Source organism: Ahaetulla prasina, chromosome 6 (assembly GCF_028640845.1).
Source record: "Ahaetulla prasina isolate Xishuangbanna chromosome 6, ASM2864084v1, whole genome shotgun sequence".
Classification (NCBI taxonomy): domain Eukaryota; kingdom Metazoa; phylum Chordata; class Lepidosauria; order Squamata; family Colubridae; genus Ahaetulla; species Ahaetulla prasina.
The window spans coordinates 73257491-73283497 of record NC_080544.1 but is presented as its reverse complement, the minus strand read 5'-3'; the positions used below and the strand labels follow the sequence as shown (position 1 = coordinate 73283497).

Genomic DNA, 26007 nt, shown 5'->3' with positions numbered 1-26007 from the left:
AACAGAATACGTAAAACAAACACTAATTATGTAGGAGTTTCTATATATGAGGTGCAAATGCACAATAATGTCATCATGGTTTCAACTAGACTGTGCTTTGTATATATGAAATGAAATGACAGTTGGTCATTATCTTTATCAGTGCAGTCCTTTGTTAATGGGATCCAAATACAGAATAAAATTCGAGTTGCAAATATAAAAATATGATGTATCCCACATGGAGGCATGATCATTAAAATTCTTACTACAAAATAGCGCTGCATGGTAAATAACCATTCCCAGACCCTCTGTTGTCCAGGTATTTTGGACAAATTGTTCATGCATCATTGTCAGTATCCTTCCTGGATAGAAGACTATGCAACTTGAAGTTCAGGTGTTGGGAAAGTTCCTTGCTGGGAAAGACTATGGTAAATTGTAGTTTCAGATTTATATTGTTGCAAGTTCAGACTGTATAATTTATGTATTTTAGTTCAAGTTAGACAAAAAGTTAATTTCTCTCTAATATTCAAACTCACATATATCAACGAAACTGCAATAAAGTTTAAACTACTCAAAAGTTAATGACAAATGCAAAATTCATTGAGCATATTGCAAGTCCCAGTCAATTTATATGTTAAGTGAAAAGTTTTAGTTTTATGCAACATTTGTTAATTTGTAGCTTAGGTTTCTAGGGTGGAGGTTGAAACAAATTTACAAACCTAATCAGTGTCTTTTAATAGTTAACACAACCTTCCCAGTTTGGTGGTCTCCAGGTATGGTGGACTACACTCCCATCATCCTCAGCATGGAAATCCTCAGCCAGGATTTTCTTAAATGTATTTCATGAAAAATTTATAATTCAGTTAAATTGAGCATTAGTCATTAGTCCACTTATTGGTATTAACTTTTCTGAAAAATATATTTTAAATAAAACAGTAACCCCCCCACAAATAATAGACTGAGCTTATGATATTAAACATGTTACACATACATATAGGTGTGTGTGTATCCAAGAGTACTTGCCTTGCAGTGAGTTGGGTGGTAACCAAATTTATTAAATAAAAAAAAAACACCAACCAAAATATGAGATCTTGGCATGGTGTGTGAATTCAGTTTGTAGTTTATAGATGACTTTGTGTGGTCTATTGATTAAGCCAATAATGGCTTATTCAGGTAATCGTAGTTTAGTGCTAATCATGAACCCATTTACATTGTAACTGGATTGTTTTGCCTGATTCAGGGAGTGATCTATTGTTAATAAGTAATAACTATCATAGAGTTTGAAGAGATCTTCAACATTATCTAATCCAATTTTCTACTCCTTTCAGGATCCACTAATATATCTACATTAGATGCCCATTTAGCCTCTCTCTGAAGGCCTTCAGTGAAGTAGAATTCATCACTTCATATGGTGGTCTGTCCATGGTACATGCCAAATAGCTCTTAATATTAGAAAGTCCTCCTATATCTAGCCTGAACCTATATCTCTGTTTTTCTAATGTGTTAATTCTTTTTTCTGTGATAATTCTTTTTTCTCTTTCCTTTTTGCTCCTATTAATGCAGTAGTTTCTGACTAGATAGTGAGTTTTTTTCCTCCCCTAAACCAGATGGAATTTAATACAGAATATAATGTCTATTTTGAGAAATCTATTCAGGCACCTAAATAATTAAGAATTGAGAGCACTATGAAGCCCAGAGACCTCAGTGCTGTAAAAGAACTGACATTCTATGATGGGGATCAGTTGCCAGCTCAATGAATTCTAGAACATTGGCTGGAAGAAAATCAAGAAATGACACTGCACTTGAAGTACATCTTCCTTTTATAACCAATCTAAATAGGAATCTTAGATTCAATTAATGGAATTAAACACTAATTAATCTAATTAATTTAATTTAATCTAATTATCTAATTAATCTAATCCTGTTTATTTCTAAACTAGCTAGATACCTTTTGTATCTACCTTTTGTATATACCTTTTGCTCCGCTACAAAACTATGTGATCGGACTTGATAAATCGACACAGCTTGAAAATTAATGAGTAGTTACGATTGGCCTCTCCTCTCCCCTTCTCTCCTTCAGGCTTGCCACACAGAAGCCTTTCCTCTCCTCTTCCCCTTCTCTCCCTCAGGCTGGCCCCATTGATCCTATCTTATCCCCTTCTCTCCCTCAGTCTAACTCCTTAGCATAAGAGCGTTTTTCAGGTGGGGAGGGGGAGTAGAATGTCTAAACTCCCAGGCCGCAGGCTGGATGAGTCACATGCTGGCCATGCCCATGCCCAAGTGGCAGTTGGAACAGAGTTCTTTTCAGGTGGGGTGGGGGAGTAGAACGTCTAACTCCTTAGCATCAGAGAGTGTTAATATAAGAAATACTAATGATCTGATGGTCATTTCAAAAAATCCTTTCTTAGCGAGCACTTAGAAGCCAAGAGGAACATACGTGCCAAATTTTAAGTTCGTAGGCTTTATGGTTCTGGAGATTTTGTGATGATGCGTGAATGGTTTTCACTTTTATATATAGAGATTTCTACCTTTATCGCAGGCTGATGTTTAGCAACCAAAATGGAAAGTCCTTTCTAACTTAGAAAGCTTGAATCAATCTAATTTGGTACTAATGTTTGTACTAATGTCTGTCAGAAAGCAGATTGCAACTTAATATTTATTCAGAAGCTTGGAATCCCTTCTTGCCCCCCTTTCTCACAAAGTAAAACAAAGCATCTATTTCATGGGGGAAGTTCCATATCTTTTGGAAATTGCACTAAGCAACATATCCATGTTTTGCAAAACTTTATGCAATAGGAGACTCTTCATTATGTTAAACTCTGGCAGTTAAATCTTGTACTTTCCTCTTCAGAATTAGGATATGTTAAATTTACTATCAGGTATGTAAAGTTCCAGATTTTTATAGATTGTGTTTCTTGCACAATTTTAACTGAAAGCAGAGAATAGGCTCACTTTGGATCAAATACTAAATATTTGTAGAGTTCGAAAAGGCTGTTAAGATTTGATTGTTAATACATAGGTTGACATTCATCTCATTGTAATTTGTTTTTGCTTTCTCAAGTCTTTCTTTTACAGCATTTGGCTAAAAGGTTATAACTTCTAATAGAAATCTGTAGCATGGTCAGGTATTTAAATGTTCCAGATCATCAAGTGATATCTATCTCTTTCATGAAGAAATAAAACCATTATGTATGAAATTGAAAGTGTGATGGATATCATTTCCGCACATTTTATTCTTAAATTATAGAAGCATTTCATATAGCTATCAAAAAAAATTGTAAGGCTATGTACGAGGGCAAAAAATCTTGGTGACTATGAGATGATGACAACAAAAAGATGCAGAAATATATCACTTTTTGCTGCTATCTAGTGATCATTCAGACTTTTGCAGCCCAGATATAGTAGATACGGATTTCTTTTCCCTGGAATCTATTTTAAAATGTTCATTTTTAAAAAAAGGTTTATAGAATGAAAAAGTTAGAATAGGTGTTGGCTGTCATCTAGGCCAGAGTTCAGCAATCTTTCTGGCTTTGCGGACTGGCAGGGGGGACGGAATGGTTCAGTACGAGCAGGGGCAAGTGTGCACGCACATGTGCAGCTCCATTTGTTCAAGCCCACTCAAATTGCTGGGAACGATTAAGGGCAAAAGAAGAAAGGGACGGCAGAGAATGAGGTGGCTGGATAGAGTCACTGAAGCAGTCGGCGTGAGTTTAAATAGGCTCAGGGAATGATGGAGGACAGGAAGACCTGGGGGAAAGTTGTCGCAATGGGCCGGACATGACTTTACAACTAACAACACATACCATTCGTTAAATTTCACACCCACCCACAAAAAACACTCTAAATTTGCTTCCTGCTGTTGGAAAAAATGGGTTCAGTTCCAAGTAGGGAAAAAGACACTGAAAACGTGGAGACTGCTTGGAAAGATGGTTTAATATTGGACAGGATCACATGGCTTGACTTCCTGAGCAGAAAAGGGAAGAGATGCTTAAGAGTCCCTGGGTTTTATACCATCTCTGGCTTTGAACTTCCTGGGGCACATGAAGAGTATCTGGATTTGTTACTGTCAGAGGTCATAGCTAGCCTTGCTGGCTGATGTAATCTTCCCAAGTGCCATGTGGGGAGTTTCTGTTGCTAGATGGGTCCTTTGTGTTGCAGATGGGATGCTGAGGCCTTAATGACCCATTGACAAAGGTGAGGGAAATGAGTTTCTGCCTCCCTTTTAGGGGGAAATATCCTGCCTCTTTAGTATATCCTAAAATATTTCATTTTTCTAGGAGAGGGGTGAGTTTTAACTTCCAACATTGCTCCCAAAGATGATGAAAGAAAGACCTTGCCTGTCAAACTGTAAATTTAGTTTTCATTCAGCATGTTTTATCTGAAAAGTTTCATTTCCTTGCACTAAAAATTGTGATTGTGTTGCTTTATTGCAAATTATAGTTTCTTCGCTTATTTAGCTTTCCTTATTCAGTTTATACTCTTGCTTTTTTACTCAAACAAGTATTTGATAATAAAACATAACATTAAATTGGATACTAAAATTAACTAAAGCAGAACCAGGTATCTTTGCGTATTTTCTAAACACCAAGATGGTGATAGAGAAAAACAGTTCCAGAAAATGTGCATTCTACAGTGTGGGAGCAATACAAGAGAAGGCCATTATCTGCACACTAAGTAATATGTTAAAATAAAAGCAAGACAGCTATTTCAAGTATCTTTATATTCCTGCACAGATTGGGTTTAGTGGTCTAGATAGCCCATTCATCTGTTTCATTTGGTGATTCTATTCTCTCACTTAGATTTAGCTCCCATCAAACAAAATTATGGTAGAGACAGCCTTCTAAATAGTCAGATCTTAAGCCATTTAATGCTTTAAAAGTAAATATGAATCCATCCAGCAAGCTGTGCAGATCGTTTGGTACTGGATTAATAGGACTCTAGAATTTTACATTGTATAGCAGCCGGGCACTTTTTAAAGTGTACTCCTAACTGTGCTAACTGCAAATCCACTTAAACTGTCCAGATCTGTTAATAGAGTCACTTAAGGAAAATGGGTATTATTAAAAATATGATGAATAACTATATAAAAATAAATAAATAAATAGAAGCATCAAAAATCAAGTAGTTTTGTCAGAATGACTCTTGCAATACAAGCATTGTCTTTTATGTATGTGCAACAAAAATAAAAATACATTAAAAAAATACAAATACATCAGGCATGGTGGCTCAGTGGCTAAGATGCTGAGCTTGCCAATCGAAAGTTCGGCAGTTTGAATCCCTAGTGCTGCATAACGGGGTGAGCTCCCGTTACTTGTCCCAACGTCTGCCAACCTAGCACGTAAAAAATGCAAGTAAGAAAATAGAGACCACCTTTAGTGGGAAGGTAATAGCGTTCCATGCGCCTTTGGTGTTTAGTCATGCTGGCCACATGACCACAGAGACATCTTTGGACAGGGCTGGCTCTTTGGCTTTGAAACGGAGATGAGCACCACCCTCTAGAGTCGGGAACGACTAGCACATATGTACAAGGGGAACCTTTATCTTTTAACATCATGACAGGCTATAAAGCAGGAGTGAAATGCTCTCGGTTCGGACCGGCTCGCACGATCCGATAGCGATGGCGGCTGCTGGTTTGGAGGACTGGTAGCAAAAATCCCTGGCCCCAGCCCCCTGCCTGAGCCGCACCATCAGCAGAGGGGTTTTTTTTATTTTTAAAAACAGGTTTTTCTTCAGCCGAAACATGCCTTTAAAAGTTAAAAAAAAGCCTTTGAGGATCCCACCCCTCAGCTGAGATCGGCAGAGCCTTTAAACTTTAAAAAAATTTTTTTTTAAAGGCTGCTCTGCCGATCTCACCTAAGTTCCTCATCAGCAGAACCTTAAAAAACATGTTTTCTGTAGAAAACATGTAGAAAACCTCCTTTTAAGAGATTCTAAGGCACTTACCTGATTACTGATCCAACGCATGGCTTTTTTCCCAGCCCGAAAGCCCCAGTTTCACTTTCAGCACGAGACAGAGTCAGTTGCTTAGCTAATTTATTTCATCACTGAGCAACTAATGCTGGCTGGCTTTGCTGGCTGAGGAACTCTGGGAATTGAAGTCCACAAACCTTAAAAAATAAAATAAAATAATAAAATAAAATATGTTTGCAGCTTTCTGAGATTTGGTGTGTTTCTGTAGTGTTTCACTCTACACAAAAACACAAAATCTCAGAAAGCTGTATGTGGCATTTTGTGTGTGTGTGTGTCAGTTGTGTTGTGTTGTGTGTGTGTAAAGTGTGAAAGTTGGTTTTTGAGCTTTTTGTGGCTGTGTGAAGTGCAGCTGCTTTTACATTGTGTGTGAGTCAGTTGTGTTGTGTTGTGTGTGTTTGAAGTGTGAAAGTTGGGTTTTGGTATCTCTTATTGTTTTTTATACTTCATTTATTATTTTTATTATTTATTGTTATTGGCCACGCCCACCCAGTCATCTGACCACCAAGCCACACCCACCAATTAAACCACGCCCACAGAACCGGTAGGGAAATTTTTTAAGATTTCACCCCTGCTATAAAGTAAGCCAAGTTAGCAACACAGTGAGCAATGGTTTGTCTTGCTTTATTTCTCCCCTATAGGCAGTAGAAACCCCACTTCTTTTGAATACATAAACAAGTCACAGTTCCCATCATGATACTGTGTTTTACAATCTTGCTTGTTTTGTCCTTTGACCCCTCAGACCTTACACAATTAGAGGCTTGCAATCACGTCCAAAATTAGCTGAACCAGAATTCCTATTTCCTATTCACCAGCACTCTTGGTATTTTATTTCTACTTTATTAAAAGGTTATGCAGGATATGATTTTATATTCTATATGTAACAAGTAAGAGGAAAGCTATAGCCAGAAAAAGATACTGTTAAGACTTAATATTCTTAAGAGTTTCTGCATAGTCAATTTAATTGCAGTTCCCAATTGAAGATGAATTCTATGCCTCTTCTGGTTTGGCTTCAAAAGTTAAACATTCCAGTCCCACTGGATTACTTGTTGAAATTTGGTATTGTGAAACAGTAAATTCTATAAGAGTAAATATGCATAAGATTATTGTGTTTTTGGATTATTTTATCATTTTGTAAGTCAGGGATGGGTAACTCATACTATGCCCTTTTATGTGTGGGGAACTCTGTATAAGTTGTTATTAGAACTTTCACTTTTTTGTTCTATATTTTATTACATAGTGGCAATATTAGTTTGGGTAAATATATATCATAACTGTGTCTTATAGCGTTTAGAGTTTTAAACTAGCTTGATTATAAATTGGTTTGTTCTTTTCTACAGAACAATCAGAATGGAATGACAGATACCATGATCTGTAATTATAATTCTTAATGTTGTGTTTGTTAAGAGTTTTCTTCGAAACAGTAATGCTTTAGGAAAGTATTCAAGTATTTTAACAAAGATTGTACTAAGCTGCAAATCCCCAAACAACTGCTGATACATAGAATTCAGTCAGGTTCTATTCATGTTCCTATAATTGAAATTCACCAACAGTGTCACTACATAGCATAAAGAGATACTCACTCTGCCAGTTTCCTTTACCACCAAAGTCTTTTTAGCCATTGCTTTTTGTTGCATAATCAACAGATAATAGTAGAAGTTTGAAAGTAAAGAATGCTTGTTGTCAGTGGGTGTTTGCCTTTTGTCATTGGCAAACCAATCAAACCTCATTGTGAGCTGAATACTTCCTCAAAATTTAGCCTGCAAGGTCTTTCCCCAAGGGAGTATAGAATAGAATAGAATAGAATAGAATAGAATAGAATTTTATTGGCCAAGTGTGATTGGACACACAAGGAATTTGTCTTGGTGCATATGCTCTCAGTGTACATAAAAGAAAAGATACGTTCATCAAGGTACAACATTTACAACACAATTGATGATCAATATATCAATATAAATCATAAGGATTGCCAGCAACAAGTTATAGTCATACAGTCATAAGTGGAAAGAGATTGGTGATGGGAACTATGAAACGATTAATAGTAGTGCAGATTCAGTAAATAGTCTGACAGTGTTGAGGGAATTATTTGTTTAGCAGAGTGATGGCCTTCGGGAAAAAACTGTTCTTGTGTCTAGTTGTTCTGGTGTGCAGTGCTCTATAGCGTCGTTTTGAGGGTAGGAGTTGAAACAGTTTATGTCCAGGATGCGAGGGATCTGCAAATATTTTCACGGCCCTCTTCTTGATTCGTGCAGTATACAGGTCCTCAATGGAAGGCAAGTTGGTAGCAATTATTTTTTCTGCAGTTCTAATTATCCTCTGAAGTCTGTGTTTTTCTTGTTGGGTTGCAGAACCGAACCAGACAGTTATAGAGGTGCAAATGACAGACTCAATAATTCCTCTGTAGAACTGGATCAGCAGCTCCTTGGGCAGTTTGAGCTTACTGAGTTGGTACTGAGTTGGTACTGATACTGAGTATCCTGTATTCTTTTAAAAATACAATTTATAGTTCTGCTTAATGTTACAGAATGTCTCTGTAATGCAAATATATTGGTCACTCTTTTTTGTATACTTTTTTTCTTGTTATTGTCCCTAAAGATAAGATCTTGAGGAAATTATACTTGCCCATCTGATATTTGAAACTTGAATTGAAAGTATTTAAACAAATGAAATTCTCAGCTAGAATGAACTGCTCCGCATTCCCAGTTTTCTTTTACATTCTTCATGATACAGGTACTAATGTTCCAGGGACAGCAAAGAACCATTCTGAAATACAATAAAACAGCAAGGATTTATACACCTATTTTTATTCATGTGTTCCTATAATTAAAATATTAGGCGTTCCCAGATTGAAGGTAAATGATGTAGTCTTTTATGTTGCTTTAAGTACTTTATACATTTCTGAAAGATCATGCAAAATTATGATTCTGAACAATGAAATTACGTTTTCAAATTAGCTGATAAATTAAGCAAGACATAAAGAAAACAATGACAACATAAAAAGTTTTTTTTAAAAAATGCCTTATAAAAAAATAAATTATGCCAAGATTTAAAGATCAGTTCTTATCTTAAGCTGAAAAGTATCCATAATTTTGATATTTATCTTGTTTTTACAGATATCAGTGAATATTGTGACTGTACGTACATTCACACATTTAGTATTGGGTCCAACTTTCTTGTGATATGTAGGAACTATTGTACAATATTGTAAAAGATTAGACAGTGAAAGTGTAAATATAAACAGTTTTATGTTTTATGTTTATTTTTATGCTGTTTTTACTTGTCTCGTGCTGATAAGTAGGAACACTGGCAACAGGCTCTAGATTGAGCAGCTAAAAGCTTTGATGGGAGTGAAAAATATCCTATATTCTCTGCATCTCTGACCCAATAACCTTTCCTTTTTAATCATATATAGTTGAAGCATAGTGACCTGATGACGTTTTATCAGCCAAGAACAATAGCTATGTCAAGATCACTCTTAGCTAAGGTGCATATACTATTGTCCTAGCCTAATTAAAATTATTATATATACCTTCCAGCATTTTCTATTCTTGCAGTTAATTAACTGGATTATTTTAAAAATATGCTGATAAATCTTAGGTTTACTTCTTTGAAGCAGGAAGATTATTTTCCCTACTTCACAATCTGCATCTAAAATTCCAGATGTCTTCAATCCTAATGGCAGCTCCTAAAATATTTTAATAGTGTATTTCATTGGTGTACTACAAATGCCTGTAAGTTTTTTAAGGATTTATACAAAACTGGTTTCAGAATAGAATTGGTAGAACTATTAATTCATTTTGTGTCTTGCTTATATGTGTGTGCCAGTTTCTTCAATGAAAACTGATATTCAGATAGAACATTTAAAACCCTGAAGGTTTTGTCTTTGTTTATTTGTTTAATCTCAGCATAGCTTTCTACTCAACTTTTGGTGGATGTTTTTGTTGTTCTATATGGATTAATCTAACTTTTCCATATTTTTTAAAAATGAGCTTGTAAAAAACTTAGGTATTTTATCTTTTTTAACTTGTTTAACTTTTTTAACATTCAGCAGATGTTCTGCTAAATGAAAGCATGTTTATTTTCAAAATAAGTATGATCAAATAAAATAGCCCTATACATTATAGTTAAGTCAATCCTGACTGTCCACTTATTTCTTCTCTTTTCTCTTTGATCTGATATCATGCCATAACTGACTGCATGATACATGTATTAATAATATATTCTGAAATCAATTGTTTTAGACCACAGGTGTCTAAACCACAGCGTCAGATTGCTGCCATGTGACATATCACAACAGTTTTATTCTTCCTGGAGGTGGAGTGGGCGTGGCCTGTACATGATACATCTGGGCCATGGGCCACCAATTTGACACTCCTTTTTTAGATGCTTCTGAGCCTGAAACAATAATCAGTTTGTGTGCTAGTGCAAAGCTGTGTTTTAATGAAAGTCTAAATCTGATGGAGTAAAAATAGGAAGTCTTAAAACTGCAATTCCAGGAGTTTTCTGGGTTCAGGCAATGCTTCCTGCTTTGCGATAGCAGGTTGGTAATTTCTATTGCTACCATTTTGTCTTCCAGGGTAGCTTCTACTGGCATAACCACTTGCATCCCCCAAGCTTTAAATATTAAAATGCAATCATTCCTGGTAAAGGAAATAAACTGCAAAAGTTGTTTAAGTCTGGGAAACTAGTTGTTAAATTTGTAAATAAATGCAGTGCTCTGAGCAGATCACAAGATGAAAACTATCCATGCCCATCAAGTGCCCAAAATGACAACAGATCAATAAGATTTACATATAAAATACCTTCATATCCATATTTATTAATAAAGAGGTCACTTGACTGATTAGAAAAAGAACATGAGATTAAATAAGACTTGACTTAATCACAGTGCAGCAAATTACTCCCCCCAATTAAACTATTGCAAGTTCTAGTTAAATAGTTTACCTCGTCCAGACCCTTTCAACAGCACACTCAAAGCTAAGTTCTTAAATTCCAGAAGTTTTCTCTTTTCTGAAAGAAAAGGGAGTTAGATTACAGAATAGTGGGAAGTGTATACTGTGTGTATTAAGTACAGTAGGAATAATCCTAGATTTACAGCCAAAATGGAACTTGGAATTTTGTTTGTAAGTCATTATTGTAATTTGAGGCACTAAGTGACATGATTTAATTTTACAATCATTTTTGCAGTAGTCCTAGTAGAGATTGCATAGTAGAGATTAATTTTGATTAATCTCTACTATGTGCAAACAGAGCTGTTATCCTGAGCATTTTTCCCATTATGTAGGGCATACATGTGAAACCAGAAAAATATTTTTGCCTCTATAGTGTTTTGAAGAACTTATTTTTTCTTACACCAATTTTTTAAGAGAGAAGCAAAAAATATTAGAGAACATTTTAGCAAAGAGATGGGCCTTCAGATTGGACATGACTTAATTAACCTAATTGACCTTTTCCACAGGACAGATGTGAAATCTTAAAAATAGCAGTTTGCCATGTAATGTAGGGGAATTCTTCATAAGCTCAGCTGCAGACATTGCAGATAGGTCTAGGAAGGAGGCAGTGGCAAACCACTTTTGAAAAAATTTGTCAAGAAAACTGCAGGAACTTGTCTAGGCAATCTCTGAAAATTGAGTGGAAGGGAAAAAATAACAGTAATGCTGCTCACTTCACAATCACTGATCACATTTTCTCAGGTTGGAAAATAATCTTAAATTACCTCACTTTGTATAACATCATCTAGATATTTTGAATCCCAATTACTATCATCCTTGACCGTACCTACCCAATAAGTTGGCCGAGAATATAAAGATTTGGACTCCAATTTAATAAAAAAAATAGCCACAAATGCTATGGCAGTTAGTTTTTGGAATCAATTCTAAAAATAGCCTATTTAAGACATACAAATTTGAATCATCAGTGGTGACTAAAGACAGGATAATTAACAATTATCTCTTTTCATTTGCCAACTTTCTTTAGCAAGGCAAATTATCTTAAGATATTGGTTGTAAGATTAAACCATGCTTCATTTGAGATTAGCCTAATACACTACGACAACTTTAAACATATGGGTTCCATAATATTGTTCAGAGGTTCTTAGCCAGATGGTATTTGCTGCAATGTACTGTACAATCTTCTATGGAATAAAATCCATCTTCTTTTATGGAATAAAATATTTATTCCATTTTGTAAGCTTCCAGTTTTATAGAAAGATAAAGACTCCCTGGAGCTGATTTCAGCTACTGATCACTACATGTTTTCTTGGCAACTGTGTGTAAATGGTTTTCAACTGTACTCGTCCATGGTGCTTTCCCTCCCTCCCTCTCTTCCTTTCTTCCTTCCTTTTCTTCTAAGTAATTTTGCTTCTAATTTTAAAACCAAACAATTCATAGGACTTGCTAATCAAAAAACACCTACATAGAGTTCTGCCCCCCCTTTCTTTTGAAAGCTATATTAATTGTTAAGCCTTACGTGTTTTTATAGGAGCCATGGTGGTTTCATCTTATTTTTTTGCTATGTCTGCATCTCCTTGGGACAAAAGGTAGATTTAATAAGAGAAAGAAGTGAAAGCAAGAGTTTGCATAAAGAATGTCTTTAAGATAAAATAAAGAATTAGAAGTGAAAATGGACACAGTCTCATACCTGATAATAGGGGCAAACTGTTTGTACAGTGTCACATCCCTCTTGACTAGACTTTGAGTGGAAGGGCAAAAGGTGTGGAATGTCTCTGTCTGTTGTGGAAAAAAGGAAATGACTGTCTGTGCTCTTAAACTGTAGACTCAATATATCCAGCTGACAGTCTGGTTAACAAGGACTGAAGTACAAAGGCCACGAAGCTGAGAATATTTAGATCTTAATTTTAAAGCAACTTGGCACAAATCCTCCTTCTACTTTTTTCCTCTCTGTTTTTCTTTTGAAAGAATAATTATGTGGTTTATAATTTGGCTACTTTTTAACCAGTGACTTTCTGCTTTATTTCAGAAGTGTGTTTTCAGAAAACATTGGCTCTGAAAGAGTCCAGAAAGAAGTAAATCAAGTTGCTGCATAGTGAGTCATTGGCTCAGCTTGAAAGTGCTTTCATGACTTGACACTGGGCCCACATTTACCCTTCACTCCCTGCAACCAAGCAATCTGCAGCTGAGCGATGGGCCAAAAAATCTCAGGGAGCATAAAGTCTGTGGATGTTCGGGATCCCCCATATAGACCAGTTAAACGAGAACTGAGGGGACCAGATTTCTGCAAGCCTGCACGATTGGATATGTTGCTGGATATGCCCCCAGCCCACTTGGAGGTCCAATACAAACATGCTTGGAACAACGAAGATCGATCCTTAAATATATTTGTGAAGGAAGATGACAGATTAACCTTTCATAGACACCCAGTTGCTCAAAGCACAGATTGCATCAGGGGAAAAGTTGGCTACACAAGGGGACTCCATGTCTGGCAGATTCACTGGCCCACTAGGCAACGAGGAACACATGCAGTAGTTGGGGTCTCAACAGCAGAAGCCCCTTTGCATTCTGTAGGATATACATCATTGGTTGGTAGCAATAATGAATCATGGGGCTGGGATCTTGGACGGAACAAACTTTACCACAACTGCAAAAACCAGCCTGGAGTGACCTATCCTGTGTTTTTGGAACCAGATGAGTCTTTTGTACTTCCAGACTCCTTATTGGTGGTTTTGGATATGGATGAAGGAACCATTAGCTTCATCGTGGATGGACAGTATCTTGGAGTGGCCTTCAGGGGCTTAAAAGGGAAAAAACTTTATCCTATAGTCAGTGCGGTATGGGGGCACTGTGAAATTACAATGAGATATGTCAACGGGCTTGATCGTAAGTATTTCATTAACATTTTTCTTCTTCTTTTCAGAATATGTAAAGATACGTGTTACATTGCCAAGCTGACATTGTCTCCATGTTAAATGGACTGACAAGGCAAAAGTACACCTGCTGTTCTATATCCATCTGTCAAAGTATCTCTAGGGCTCATCATTGTGTTGATAGCTGCAACTTTGAGCGGCAGGAAAATAGAACCTAGTTCTAAAAGGAATGCTTTTTTCTTTTTATTTGTGTATGTGGGTGATCTGAGGGCCCAAAATAGAATGAATGCAGGTTTTTAAAAATTTTGTTCCTTTAAAGAATTCTGCAGTATTAAATGTTGATTGTGAAAAACTAACACAAATCCCATTAGTATTCCAGAGTAAATGGCTTTGCAAAATTACATCTGCCGTTGGGATTCAAACTTAACTAGACTGAGTAATACAGGAAGCTTTCGAGAACCACTTCTAAATATATGCATAAATATTGTCTTCCATCTGTGGTTTTTCCTTACTTTCTTTTTTTCTTTACAGTCATAAAAATGGTAGGCAGGTTTTTGTGGGAGTGGGCTTTGTAAAAGTTAAGTGCCTGCAATATATGTATACTTGCTTTCACCTTCTCCTTGCATGCTTGTACTGAATCTCATCGGGTCTGCTCAATTGGGAGACTCAATGGGGCTTTCTCATAGCATCTGTCTTCAGAGCTGCTTGCTGAGCTGGAAAAGCAGAGAGGTGTTCCATTTGCATGATGTGACTCATGCTGTTCTCTCCATTAGGCACACTTCTTTCTCGTAATCTCAATTGAGGAGCCTCTCAGTTGTATCACTGCATGTTAATGTTTCTTTTTAATCACTCACAGCAGAGTGAAGTATTATCAGTCTGCAGTACCCCTAAAGGTGCCTACAAAACCCACATAACCTTCAAGGTTTGCTACAATATAGTGATTGGTAGTGCTCTTTTTTTTAAAATCCTTAAATAAAAAAGTTCTACACAAACACAATGCAGTCATTGTGAGTGATCTGTGAGCAGCATGAGTATTCAGCAGGGTGACCAGGAGGCCATTGATTGTGAAAGACCTGCACAGAAACTGGCATGAGCCATTTGGCATAAGTAGGGTCCATCACTAGCTCAGATCAGCTGCGATGAAAAAAGCGTGTATAATCATGCAAGTGGCAGATCTATTGCAACTGAAGGAAGAAAAGTAAGATAGAAAGGATGAGCAAATACAGATATGTTGCTGTGGGACAAAGAGGAAAGAAGCCCTGGAAGAAAGACAACAATAGTAAGGTCCCACAAGTACCATAGATTTAAGGGTCTCATTTGTCATTTTGGCTCATATGAGAATAACAACATTTACTTTATTTTGTTTTGACTTTAGAGAAAGTTTTTTCGCCATTTGTATAAAGTAGGAACAGTGTGCTATTGAGCTTTCCAATGCTAAACATTATATATCTTTGAAATAATTTCTTTGTACAGTTGAGAGTTACAAATCCATTTTGACCACCATTCAGCTATTTGCTTAAATGATGAAAGATTTCAAATTAATTAAAATCAGTGTTTCTCAGAGTTTATACAATACACATGTTGCCTGGGGAATTCTGGAATTCGAAGTCCAGATATCTTAATGTTGTTGAGGTTGAGAAACACTGGATAAAACTAATAGGCAATTCATGCTGGTCACTGCTGCCATGCCTTCTGTGTGTGTGCCTATATAATAATAAGTCATTACCGACTTAGAACAAGATCCCCTCCCAAAATATTTACAATCCAGATTAAAGTTCTAAAGATTAATTCCACTCCCCAAGTCATATGACTGCATTCTGGGCACCGAGCAACCAGCTCTCCTTAATGGCCATTTGCACAATCTATGCAATTACGTGACCGTGATTTAATATGGGTTTTTTTGCCAGAAACTGGCATGTACTTGCGGTTTCTGAAAAAAACCCTAGACATGGCAAAAAATGAGTTTGCTTCACAACCGCCACATTTCTTAATGACCATTGTAAAAAAAGCTCACAAAATTGGGTGCAGTCACATGATGATCTGCTTAATGACCAGCATGATTTATGAACATAATTCTGGGCTCAATTATAGTTGTAAATTAAGGATTACCTTTCATCTTCTAGATTTTGAATCTTCCACATTGAGTGGCACAAGCAGATGTGCAAGAAGGGAAACCAGGGCTTTCCAAATATACCTTAGAGTTTCTTGTTGGGGCTGAATGTCACTAAATGGTACCATGTTTGAACAGAGATTAAGCTGAAAACTATTATTATAGAAAGAAATACAATTTAATTTTTTAATAAAGAAACATTTATTTTAACTAGGGAAGACATCATAATTTCTGCAGGATATGCTTTGTTCTTTTATTTTAAATGTCATACCGAGTTTTATCTGTGGATTTTTTCTGGAAGAATTTGGGGCAATTAGTTTAGTAAATAACCTCAACTTTATTTATTTATGTATTTATTTGTTTTATATGGCCAATCCATCTCACCAAATGACTCTTGGCAGTGAACAAAATTTAGAAAAATAAGAACACTTAACAATAGTACAAACATTAAAGCATTAAAAATTAAAATACATGGTTTAATCTGAAACAGCAGTGTCATTAAGTTGTCTAAGATCATAAAATGAAAAGATATTTTCACAAGCTGAAAAGCTAAAACTTTACCATTTTTAGCATTTCCATCTTATCTTTTACCATTAGGAGTTTCATGAGTTTAATTTTAGGCAGTACAGAATTATTGTATTTTTACATAAAAAAGGGTAATTTGTAGAAAAATAAGGAAAGAGCAAAAATTTTATAAATAATTGAATTGTAATGGGAGAATATATGTTTGAGAGCCATCTTGGTCTAATGGTTAAGGCAACAGAATAGAAAGCAGGAGCTCTGATTTCAAGACCCACCTTAGTCATGAAAGCCAGCTGGGTAACTTTAGGCCAGACCCTCTCTCTCAGTCCCACCCACTTCACAGGGTTGTTGTGGGGGAAATAGAAGGAGGAAGACATGTTAGATATATTTGTCACCTTGAGTTATTTGTAAAAATAATAAAGGTGGGCTGCAAATAAGTAAATGTTTTGACTTTAAAAATGCTTGTCATTTCACTGGGAACTGACAAGTTGACTAAATAAAAAATGGAAATGACCCCAAGCAGTCTATGAAGATTCTCAGTCATCCAAGTCATAGTTGTCCCAAAGATGCTTTTGCAAGAGACAACTGGACCTCCTTGTTTTTCTTTGAAAATGTTTCACTTCTCATCCAAGAAGTTTCTTCAGCTCTGATTTTTCTTTGAAGACATTTCGCTTCTCATCCAAGAAGCTTCTTCAGAGCTGAAGAAGCTTCTTGAATGAAAAGCGAATGTCTTCAAAGAAAAACAAGAAAGTCCAGTTGCCTCTTGAGAAAGAACCTTTGGGACCCCAAACAATGTTGCAGTCAGAGATAAAAGAATGCCATAGTTTTACAAGCAAAGCATGTTCCCAGTTCATTCATGCAAAACTTTCACTCTTATGTGATGTAACAACCAGGTTTTTGTCTCTTGTTTTCTGGTTTATTTAGGAAAGGAAATCCTTAAAACAAGAAAAAAATTACATTTTAAAATTCCAGTCTTCCTTAGGCTCAATTGTAGTTGTAAACAGAGGACTACCTGTATAGATAAAAACCTGTTTTGGAATATATGGGACACATAATATCTGCCTGCAATTCTTGAAAGAAATATTTATTTTTTAGATTTGCTTGCCAGCTGCAGTGGACAGTTATGTGATGCCATTTGAATGACTTATTTTATCAAGTTAAAGACGGGCCTTTATGAGATATTTTGCATACCCCTAAATACCTTTTTGTCTTCAAATATAAAACACTACACAGCCCTAATAGCTACGTTTTGAAGAAGATAGCATCTGTGTTATGTGTTGGATATGTGGATTACAAATAGTCCTTGACTTAAACCATAAATGAACCCAAAATTTCTGTGGTTAAGTGTGACATTTGTTAAGTGAGTTTTGCCCTATTTTACGAACTTTCTTGCCACAGTTGTTAAATTGATAAGTTAATAACCCTGTTGTTCAGTGAATCTGGCTTCCCCATTGACTTTGCTTGTCAAAAGTTTGCAAAAGGTGATGACATGGCCCTGGGACACGTCATACGTCTGAACCAGTTGCCAAGCCCTGAATTTTGATCACATAATCATGGGAAGCTGCAAAGGTTGAAACTGTGAAAAATGGTCATAAGGTGCTTTTTTCAGTGCTGGTGTAATTTTGAACAGTCACTAAATGAACTGCTGTAAATTGAAGACTACCTGTCAGCTTTGGAAGCCATATTAGGTCAGAAGCTTCCATGCTGCCACCTTCTCATGTGTGGGAAAGTAGGAGGGGGCATTTAGTAGAGGGATTGTTTTTAGGCATAATAGCATTCTTCCTGTCTGTCAAGTTGGGCTGATCTTGCATCTGGAGGAGTAGTCAGAGGGCTGTCTCGAGATGGGATGGATGGTGATTGGCGCATGTGATCGACTGAGGAGTGACGGGATGGTTTTGGGGTTTTTTGATTTACTGAGGGAAAACCTCTGAGATTCGGGTTTTCCCAGGTATGCCAGTTTACCTATTCTAGTAAACAGAACTAAAAAATGCTTGCTTCAGAGTTTTTATTTGGAGTTGGGGGTTTTTTGGGAACGCTGACATTAACCTGAATCTCCCTAAAGCATAACAGCATCCCAAAAGGGGGTTGTCAGGGGTGCTAAGCCCCAGCATCTACCTAAACCTCGGGTGGTGTGAAGATTCAGTGAAAATGGAGGAGAAAGAAGAGATCGCAGAGGGGGCCATGAGGATGGATACTGAAGAATTTATTGACACTCTGTTTTCTCCTTCTGAAGAAATGGTGTGAGCCATTGAGGCTACAGAGGAAACCCAAAAGCTAGGCCTTCGGCCCAAGGAGTCAGATTCTTGTAAATGTTGCCAGTCTGATCCAACTCCAGAAAGGGGACCAGAGGAGAGACCGCCTGGATATCATGCTGTTCCCAGTCCAATGAAGTCACCCCATGAGCCAGAGTGGAGAAGGGGAACAACTTTGGGATCCACAGATTCCCTGAACTGAAACCTGTTGTCCCCATCGTGAAGCCAAACATTAACTGGGCTCCCTGAGCATTTTGAATGGATGGAAGTGGGACCCTCCTCTCAACCTCCAAGTGAGTGGAGCTTAGCACAACCTACATTCACCTTCCCAATTCAAGACCTGGAGGAGGAATTAGAGGGGCGCAGGCACCTCTACCCAGCTAGGGACAAAATGAGGAGCAACTTAGCACAGCATGGCCATTCAGCAGCTGGGAGATATCAGACGCAGCCGGCATGGGGAATGCAAAACCCCCCTGCTGGCTCCTCTTGCCAGCCTGCCTTTGTGCTATCTCCTGCTGCTATGTCCCCAGGCTGGGAATTCTATCCCGGGCAGGGTCCAGTGCCAGCATCATCTGCTCCAATTTTCCAGGGATTCCCATGGCCCCAATATGGCCCAACGATCCCAGCACCGCAGGGGGGACTAATCCAGCAGCCAGCTGGAGTTCCGCCCTCTCTGCAGCCCAACAAGCAGCTCAGCCACTGCCCCCTCTCCCTCAGCAGGCTGCCATCCAGCAACTAGCAGCAGCTTCACCACAGGTTCCAGGTCAGCCACCTGTTGCCAGGCCCAATCCACCTGCTTCAGAGCAATATTTGATGGTACGCCTGCCTAACTGGCTTACTTTCTCAGCAGGGTCTGGGCTCATATAGATCAGTATGGAGACCAATACGAATCAGATCAGGACTTTGTATCGGTGATTTCTGATGGGATGAATAAAGGGGAGGCTTCTGAATGGATAACTGAGCTGCCCAATGACGGAGTTGCTGAACTAAGTGATAGCGATGGGTATATTGCGCTGCTCCGGGCCAGATTTGAAGACCCAGACCGAATCAATGAAAATGAAGCCATAATAAAGGTGACGAAGCAAGGTAATCGACCTATAAAAGACTTTGTATTGGACTTTAGACTGGTCACAGGGAACCTGGAGGCATTGGCCGGACCTCATACTCCTACACTATTTTAAAGAATCCATTGATCAGGAAGTCAGAACAGCCTGTGGGGTCCATGGGGTGCCTGAGCAACTGCACCACTGGTATACTACATCCATTACTCTGGAAAGAGAAATTCACCCCTACTGCAAAACCCCAGCAGAGAAACCTCCTCGGAGACTTTTAGCTAGACATCCCCTTTCAAAGCCTGCTGATGTCTCTCCCCCCCCCTCAATTGGTAGGGAAGATTAAATGCTATCAGTGTGGACAAACGGGACATCTAGCTTCTCAGTGCCTGGCCCCTGTCCTAGTTCCACAACAATGTCCGGCCACAGCCGCCTGAGGTAGAAGGGCTCCATGGAAGACCCCAGACACCAGTCAATTGCCAGATAAGCCATAGAGGTTCTCCTCCCCACTGAAGAAAGTGAGGAACCTCTGGGCAAAGAAGCCCCTCTGGACAAGGCCAGCAGAGAAGACAACCCGATGATGAGTTCACCCATCCCCCCCTTTTCAATTAAAGAGAAACTGTTAGTACCAGAAACAGGGGAGCAAGGAGAACTACCAGCAGTAATAGCTGTACCAGATGTTTAATTGGACTTCAAATTGATGAACAATTGGGGATCAAAACAAGAGCCTTAAAGTGCCCAATTAAGTTTCACCAGGTGGATGGGACATTAATTGGAGGAGTCCCAGCCACCCAAATTACAGAACTGGTTAGATTAGAAATTGGAAGATATCATGAACTTCTACAATTTATAGTAACCCCAAAGATATCAGAATCTGTCCTGGCTTGGCCGGACAAATGGGCCCCCACCATTAAATGGGAAGATGGATATGGGAAAATCATAATGGCCCCCTGCCCCTCCTCCCAAGGAATGGCCCCCTGTCCCTCCTCCCAAGGAACGGCCAACCCATAAGAGCCAGATGCCAGAAACCGCAGCCACTGTTTCAGACAGGCCTCCAGCCAAACCCCAGATTCCTAAGGTATATACAGACTTAGCCAAAGCTTTTAGTGAGGAGGAATGTAACATCTCCGCTCCCCCTCATCGAGCCACGGATTGTGCCATCGAATTAGTATCAGGAGCCAAAACGCAAGATGAACTCCATGATATCTGCATGATGACTGAGCTGAGGAACTACATTGACACCAACCTAGCCAGAGGGTTCATCAAGTCTGTGGCCGCCCCTGTATTGTTTAAAGAGAAGAAAGATGGAAGGGCTGAGATTATGTATTGATTTTCATGATATCAATGCAGTTTGCATACAAAACACCTACCCCCTATCACTAATGAAAGACTTGCTGAACCACTTGTCAAAAGGCAAGATTTTCACCAAGTCAGATGTAAGGGAAGCCTACTACCGGGTTTGCATAAAGGAGGAAGACAAATGGAAGACTGCTTTTAAATGCTCCCTGGGCAATTTCCAATTCCGAGTCATGCATTTTGGACTTCAAGGGGCCCCTGCAGTCTTCATGCAACTGATCAATGAAGTTCTGCATGATCACATGTATAAGGGGGTCCTTGTTTACCTGATCGACATTCTTATATTCAGCAAGAATATGGAACAACATGCCAAATTAGTCAGGCAAGTGGTGAAAAAACTTCTAGCAGCCAAATTTTATGCAAAGCTGTCAAAATGTGAGTTCCATAAGGAATCCAGGGTGTCAAATCAAGGAACCGAAATGGACCTGGGGAAGGTGAAGGTGGTGCTAGACTGGCAACTCCTACAAACAGGTAAGCATAACATAACATAGCATAACATAACATCAGAGTTGGAAGGGACCTTGGAGGCCTTCTAGTCCAACCCCCTGCCCAGGCAGGAAACCCTACACTATCTCAGTCAGATGGTTATCCAACATTTTCTTAAAAATTTCCAGTGTTGGAGCATTCACAACTTCTGAAGGCAAGTCGTTCCACTTATTAATTGTTCTAACTGTCAGGAAATTTCTCCTTAGTTCTAAGTTGCTTCTTTCTTTGATCAGTTTCCACTCATTGCTTCTTGTTCTACCCTCAGATGCTTTGGAGAACAGCCCGACTCCCTCTTCTTTGTGGCAGCCCCTGAGATATTGGAACACAGCTATCATGTCTCCCCTAGTCCTTCTTTTTGTTAAACTAGACATACCCAGTTCCTGCAACCGTTCTTCATATGTTTTATACTCCAGTCCCCTAATCATCTTTGTTGCTCTTCTCTGCACTCTTTCTAGAGTCTCAACATCTTTTTTACATCGTGGCACCAAAACTGGATGCAATATTCCAAGTGTGGCCTTACCAAGGCATTATAAAGTGGTACTAACACTTCACGTGATCTTGATTCTATCCCTCTGTTTATGCAGCCCAGAACTGTGTTGGCTTTTTTAACAGCTGCTGCACACTGCTGGCTCATATCTAAATGGTTATCCACTAGGACTCCAAGATCCCTCTCACAGGTACTGCTATTGAGCAAGGTACCACATATACGGTACTGGTGCATTTTGTTTTTTTTGGCCTAAATGTAGAACCTTACTTTTTTCACTGTTGAATTTCATTTTGTTAGATAGCGCCCAATGTTCAAGTCTGTCAAGATCTTTCTGTAACTTGAGCCTATCTTCTGGAGTGTTGGCTATTCCTGCCAGCTTGGTGTCATCTGCAAATTTGATGAGTTCCCCATCTATCCCCTCGTCCAAGTCATTGATGAAGATGAAGAGTACTGGGCCTAAAACAGAGCCTTGGGGTACTCCACTGCATTCTTCCCTCCATGTGGATGTAGTTCCGTTGAGGACTACACGTTGAGTGCGGTTGGTCAGCCAGTTACGAATTCATCTGGTGGTGGTGCTGTCTAACCCACATTTTTTCTAAGCTTCCTGGGGTTTGCAAATTTTTACAGACAATTCATCCCTTCCTTCGCCGAGGTTGCTCTCCACTTGACAGAATTACTAAAAACCGGTCCGTCTCCCACCAAGCCAAAACCTAGCCAACCCCTAGCTTGGACAATGGACTGTCAAAAATCCTTTGAACAATTAAAATGTCTATTTGCAGTGGAGCCAATCCTCCAGCACCCTGACCCAAATAAACCATTTGTAGTCCAGGCTGACACTAGTGATGTGGCGGTAGCGGCTATTCTACTGCAGAGTAATGTCCAAAACAAACTAATGCCGTGTGCATGCATATTGAAAAAGTTAATGGACACTGAACACAGATGGGGGGTATGGGAGAAGGAGGCTTTTGCGGTGCAATGTGCACTCCTATCCTGGAGGTACGTCCTAAAGGGGGTTAAGGAGTGTGGATTGACCACAAAAAGCTTAAGGCGCTGAAGACCCCTCTGAAGCTTTCCCCAAGCAGGTTTGCTGGGCTCAGTATTTCAAACACTTTAACTTCAACCTAAAATACATTCCGGGAAGAAAAGCTATTAGCTGATTAGCTATCCAGGAAGCCTCAGTTTGATAGCTGATGGGAAGAGGTAGTTCATTCCATGATCTCTGAAACCCAACCAGCAGCCCAAGCACGCACTAGAGTGCAAACACGCCATGGTTCCAACCTCCCTGAAGACAAGTTGACAGCAGAGCTAAAAGCGATGTTCTCAACTGATGCCTGGTTCGAGAAAAACCAGACAGATCTAACCCTAAGGGATGGATTGGCTTGAAAGAGAGTAAGTTTTATGTGACCAGCAGTGACTTCTGGTGCTAAAGCGGAGTCATGATTCTCGACTGGGGGGCCACTTTGGATTTTTAAAAACCCTCCATTTGACTAGAAGACAATTGTGGTGGCCAAGAATGAAAGCCGATGTAGAGGGCTGTGTTAAAAGCTGCGCCACCATGAAGTCCAGACCAGGGAAGCCCCCTGGGCTTCTCCAGACTGTGGCCGAACCCACAAAACCCTGGGAAGATATTGTAATGATGTTATAGTCGAACTCCCTGACAGCAGAGGGAACAAGGTGATTTGGACTGTCAATTGATTTATTCTCCAAACAAGCGCACTTCACTGCCTGCAATGGACTACCCTCATCCAAGAAGCTGGCAGAACTTTTCATGAAGCATATCTACAGACTACATGGGGTGCCAAGGAGAATAATATCAGATCGCGGGGTCCAGTTTACTGTTAAGTTCTGGAAGGAGTTCCTGCAGTCCATTGGGTCATCCCAGGGGCTTAACTCAGATTTTCTCCCATCAGCTAATGGATCCACTGAAAAATTGAACGCAATGGTGGAACAATACATTAAATATTATATAAATTATCAACAAAAAAACTGGGTGGAGTTATTACCGTTTGCAGAAGTGGCTTATAATAATGCAGTACACAGTAGTACAGGGTTGACAAGGAGTTCAAATAACTACAGGCGTGGATTTTGTGCTAATTCCTGAGTTACTTAGAGAGCCACTCACTTCCATGTCCCTAACAGAATAGATGACCTCATTAAAAAAGGGTTGGAAGAATACTAAGAAAGATTTGGTTTAGAAAGGTGGTCTCTCCAACCACCTTTCTAAATAGGAGATAAGGTGTATTTGTCAACCAAATACCTAAGATTAAGGTTACCTAGCAAGAAATTTGGACCCAAATTCATAGGTGAAAATGATTAACCCAATGACTATCCAACTTAGCTTTCCTCGCATATTAGCGAAAGTGCACCCAGTTTTTCACAGTAGCTTATTGAAACCAGCAAGAGGATCTAACTTAAGGCCCTTACCAGCTCCTCCCCCCCTCCTTTGGTAGTACAAGGGGAGACTCATTATAAAGTTAAGAAGATCCTTGACTCTAGACTATACAGAGGTAGGTTACAGTATTTGGTACACTGGAAAGGGTACCCATTGTCTGAAGCTACTTGGGTGAAAAGTTGGGATGTGAATGCTGATACTCTAGTAAAGCAATTTCATGATAAATTCCCTGAGAAACCAAAGGGTCCTCCTGGAGGGAGAAGAGGGAGTTAAGAGGTTTTATGTACAAGGCGTTAACCCCTTCTTTTTTGTTTTGTCTGTTTTATTTTTCAGGGTGTGTTTTTTTCTGCAGGGGGAATGCCTGTCAGCTTTGGAAGCCCTATTAGGCTGGAAGCTTCCATGTTGCCACCTTCTCATGTGTGGGAAAGTAGGAGGGGGGATTTTGTAGTGGGATTGTCTTTAGACATAATAGCATTCTTCCTGTTGGTCAAGGTCAGACCGATCCTGCATCTGGAGAAGGAGTGGTCGGAGGGCTTTCTCGAGATGGGAAGGATGGTGATTGGAGCATGTGATCAACTGAGGAGTATGGGGACTTGGAGTTGGGGTATTTTCTGTAATGCTGAAACTACCTGTATTTAGAATCTTGAGAATGTGGCTGTCATAAAGTAGAGGTCTAGTGAAGGTATTTTTTGCCCATCACAAGGCAGAAAAGCCTAAGGAAAAGCAACCAGGACTGCCACAACTGCCATAATATGTCAGTAGAGGTAAAGGGGAAAAGGAAAAGATGGTGGTAGAAAAGAGGTTCTTTTCTTCCACCAAAGCAAAACGGCCTCTCATGAGTATGCTTGTGGAGACAAACAAACTTTGCTTTCAGCTTGACATGATTACACTATAATATCGGAAGCACAAACAATGAGGCCACATTTTCTAGTCCTTATGTCACATCCCTGCTGTCTTTTACATATAGACTAGCCAGGTACACCATATTCCTTACTTTAAAACTTGAATTACAGGAACCCTTCATCTATGTCTCTTGTATTGGTAATTGTGTGACTTTTGACTATAGCACAAAGCAGAACCTTAGTTCCATGGTATGTATACTAAGTTAAGGTGATTTACTTTTGTTCTTGTTAATTGGAAGGAATATACATTTTATTGTTGTTGTTGTTGTTGTTGTTGTTGTTATTTCAGAAACTCCTGTTTTGAATTAGAATTGAATTGAATTCTTTATTGGCCAAATGTGATTGGACACACAAGGAACTTGTCTTGGTGCATATGATCTCAATGTACATAAAAGAAAAGATACGTTCATCAAGAATCATAAGGTACAACACTTTATGATAGTCATAGGGTACAAATAAGCAATCAAGAAACAATATCAATATAAATTGTAAAGATACAAGCAACAAAGTTACATTCATACATGATGTTGTGCTTTATGATCATGTGGCTTAGAATAGTTGCCAGTCCATTTACCATAGTTAAGTGAGGACTATCTGTAATTCTCTTTGTATGTTTGTAGAGTTCATATTATCATGCATGGACTAGAAATATATATTAACATTTCACCTAGATTAATAAA

At 38.8% G+C, this 26007-nt stretch overlaps 1 protein-coding gene across 4 annotated transcripts in view; it reads left to right on the top strand.

The window, feature by feature from the left end:
• Positions 1–26007, top strand: part of SPSB4 (splA/ryanodine receptor domain and SOCS box containing 4) — a 201734-nt gene that overhangs the window by 140952 nt on the left and 34775 nt on the right. For all 4 annotated transcript variants that reach the window (XM_058188814.1, XM_058188815.1, XM_058188812.1 and 1 more), the window contains one exon: positions 12925–13781. In XM_058188814.1, the coding sequence (XP_058044797.1) occupies positions 13088–13781 (694 nt within the window). In that variant the 5' untranslated portion in view covers positions 12925–13087. The remainder of the gene's footprint in view (positions 1–12924; positions 13782–26007) is intronic.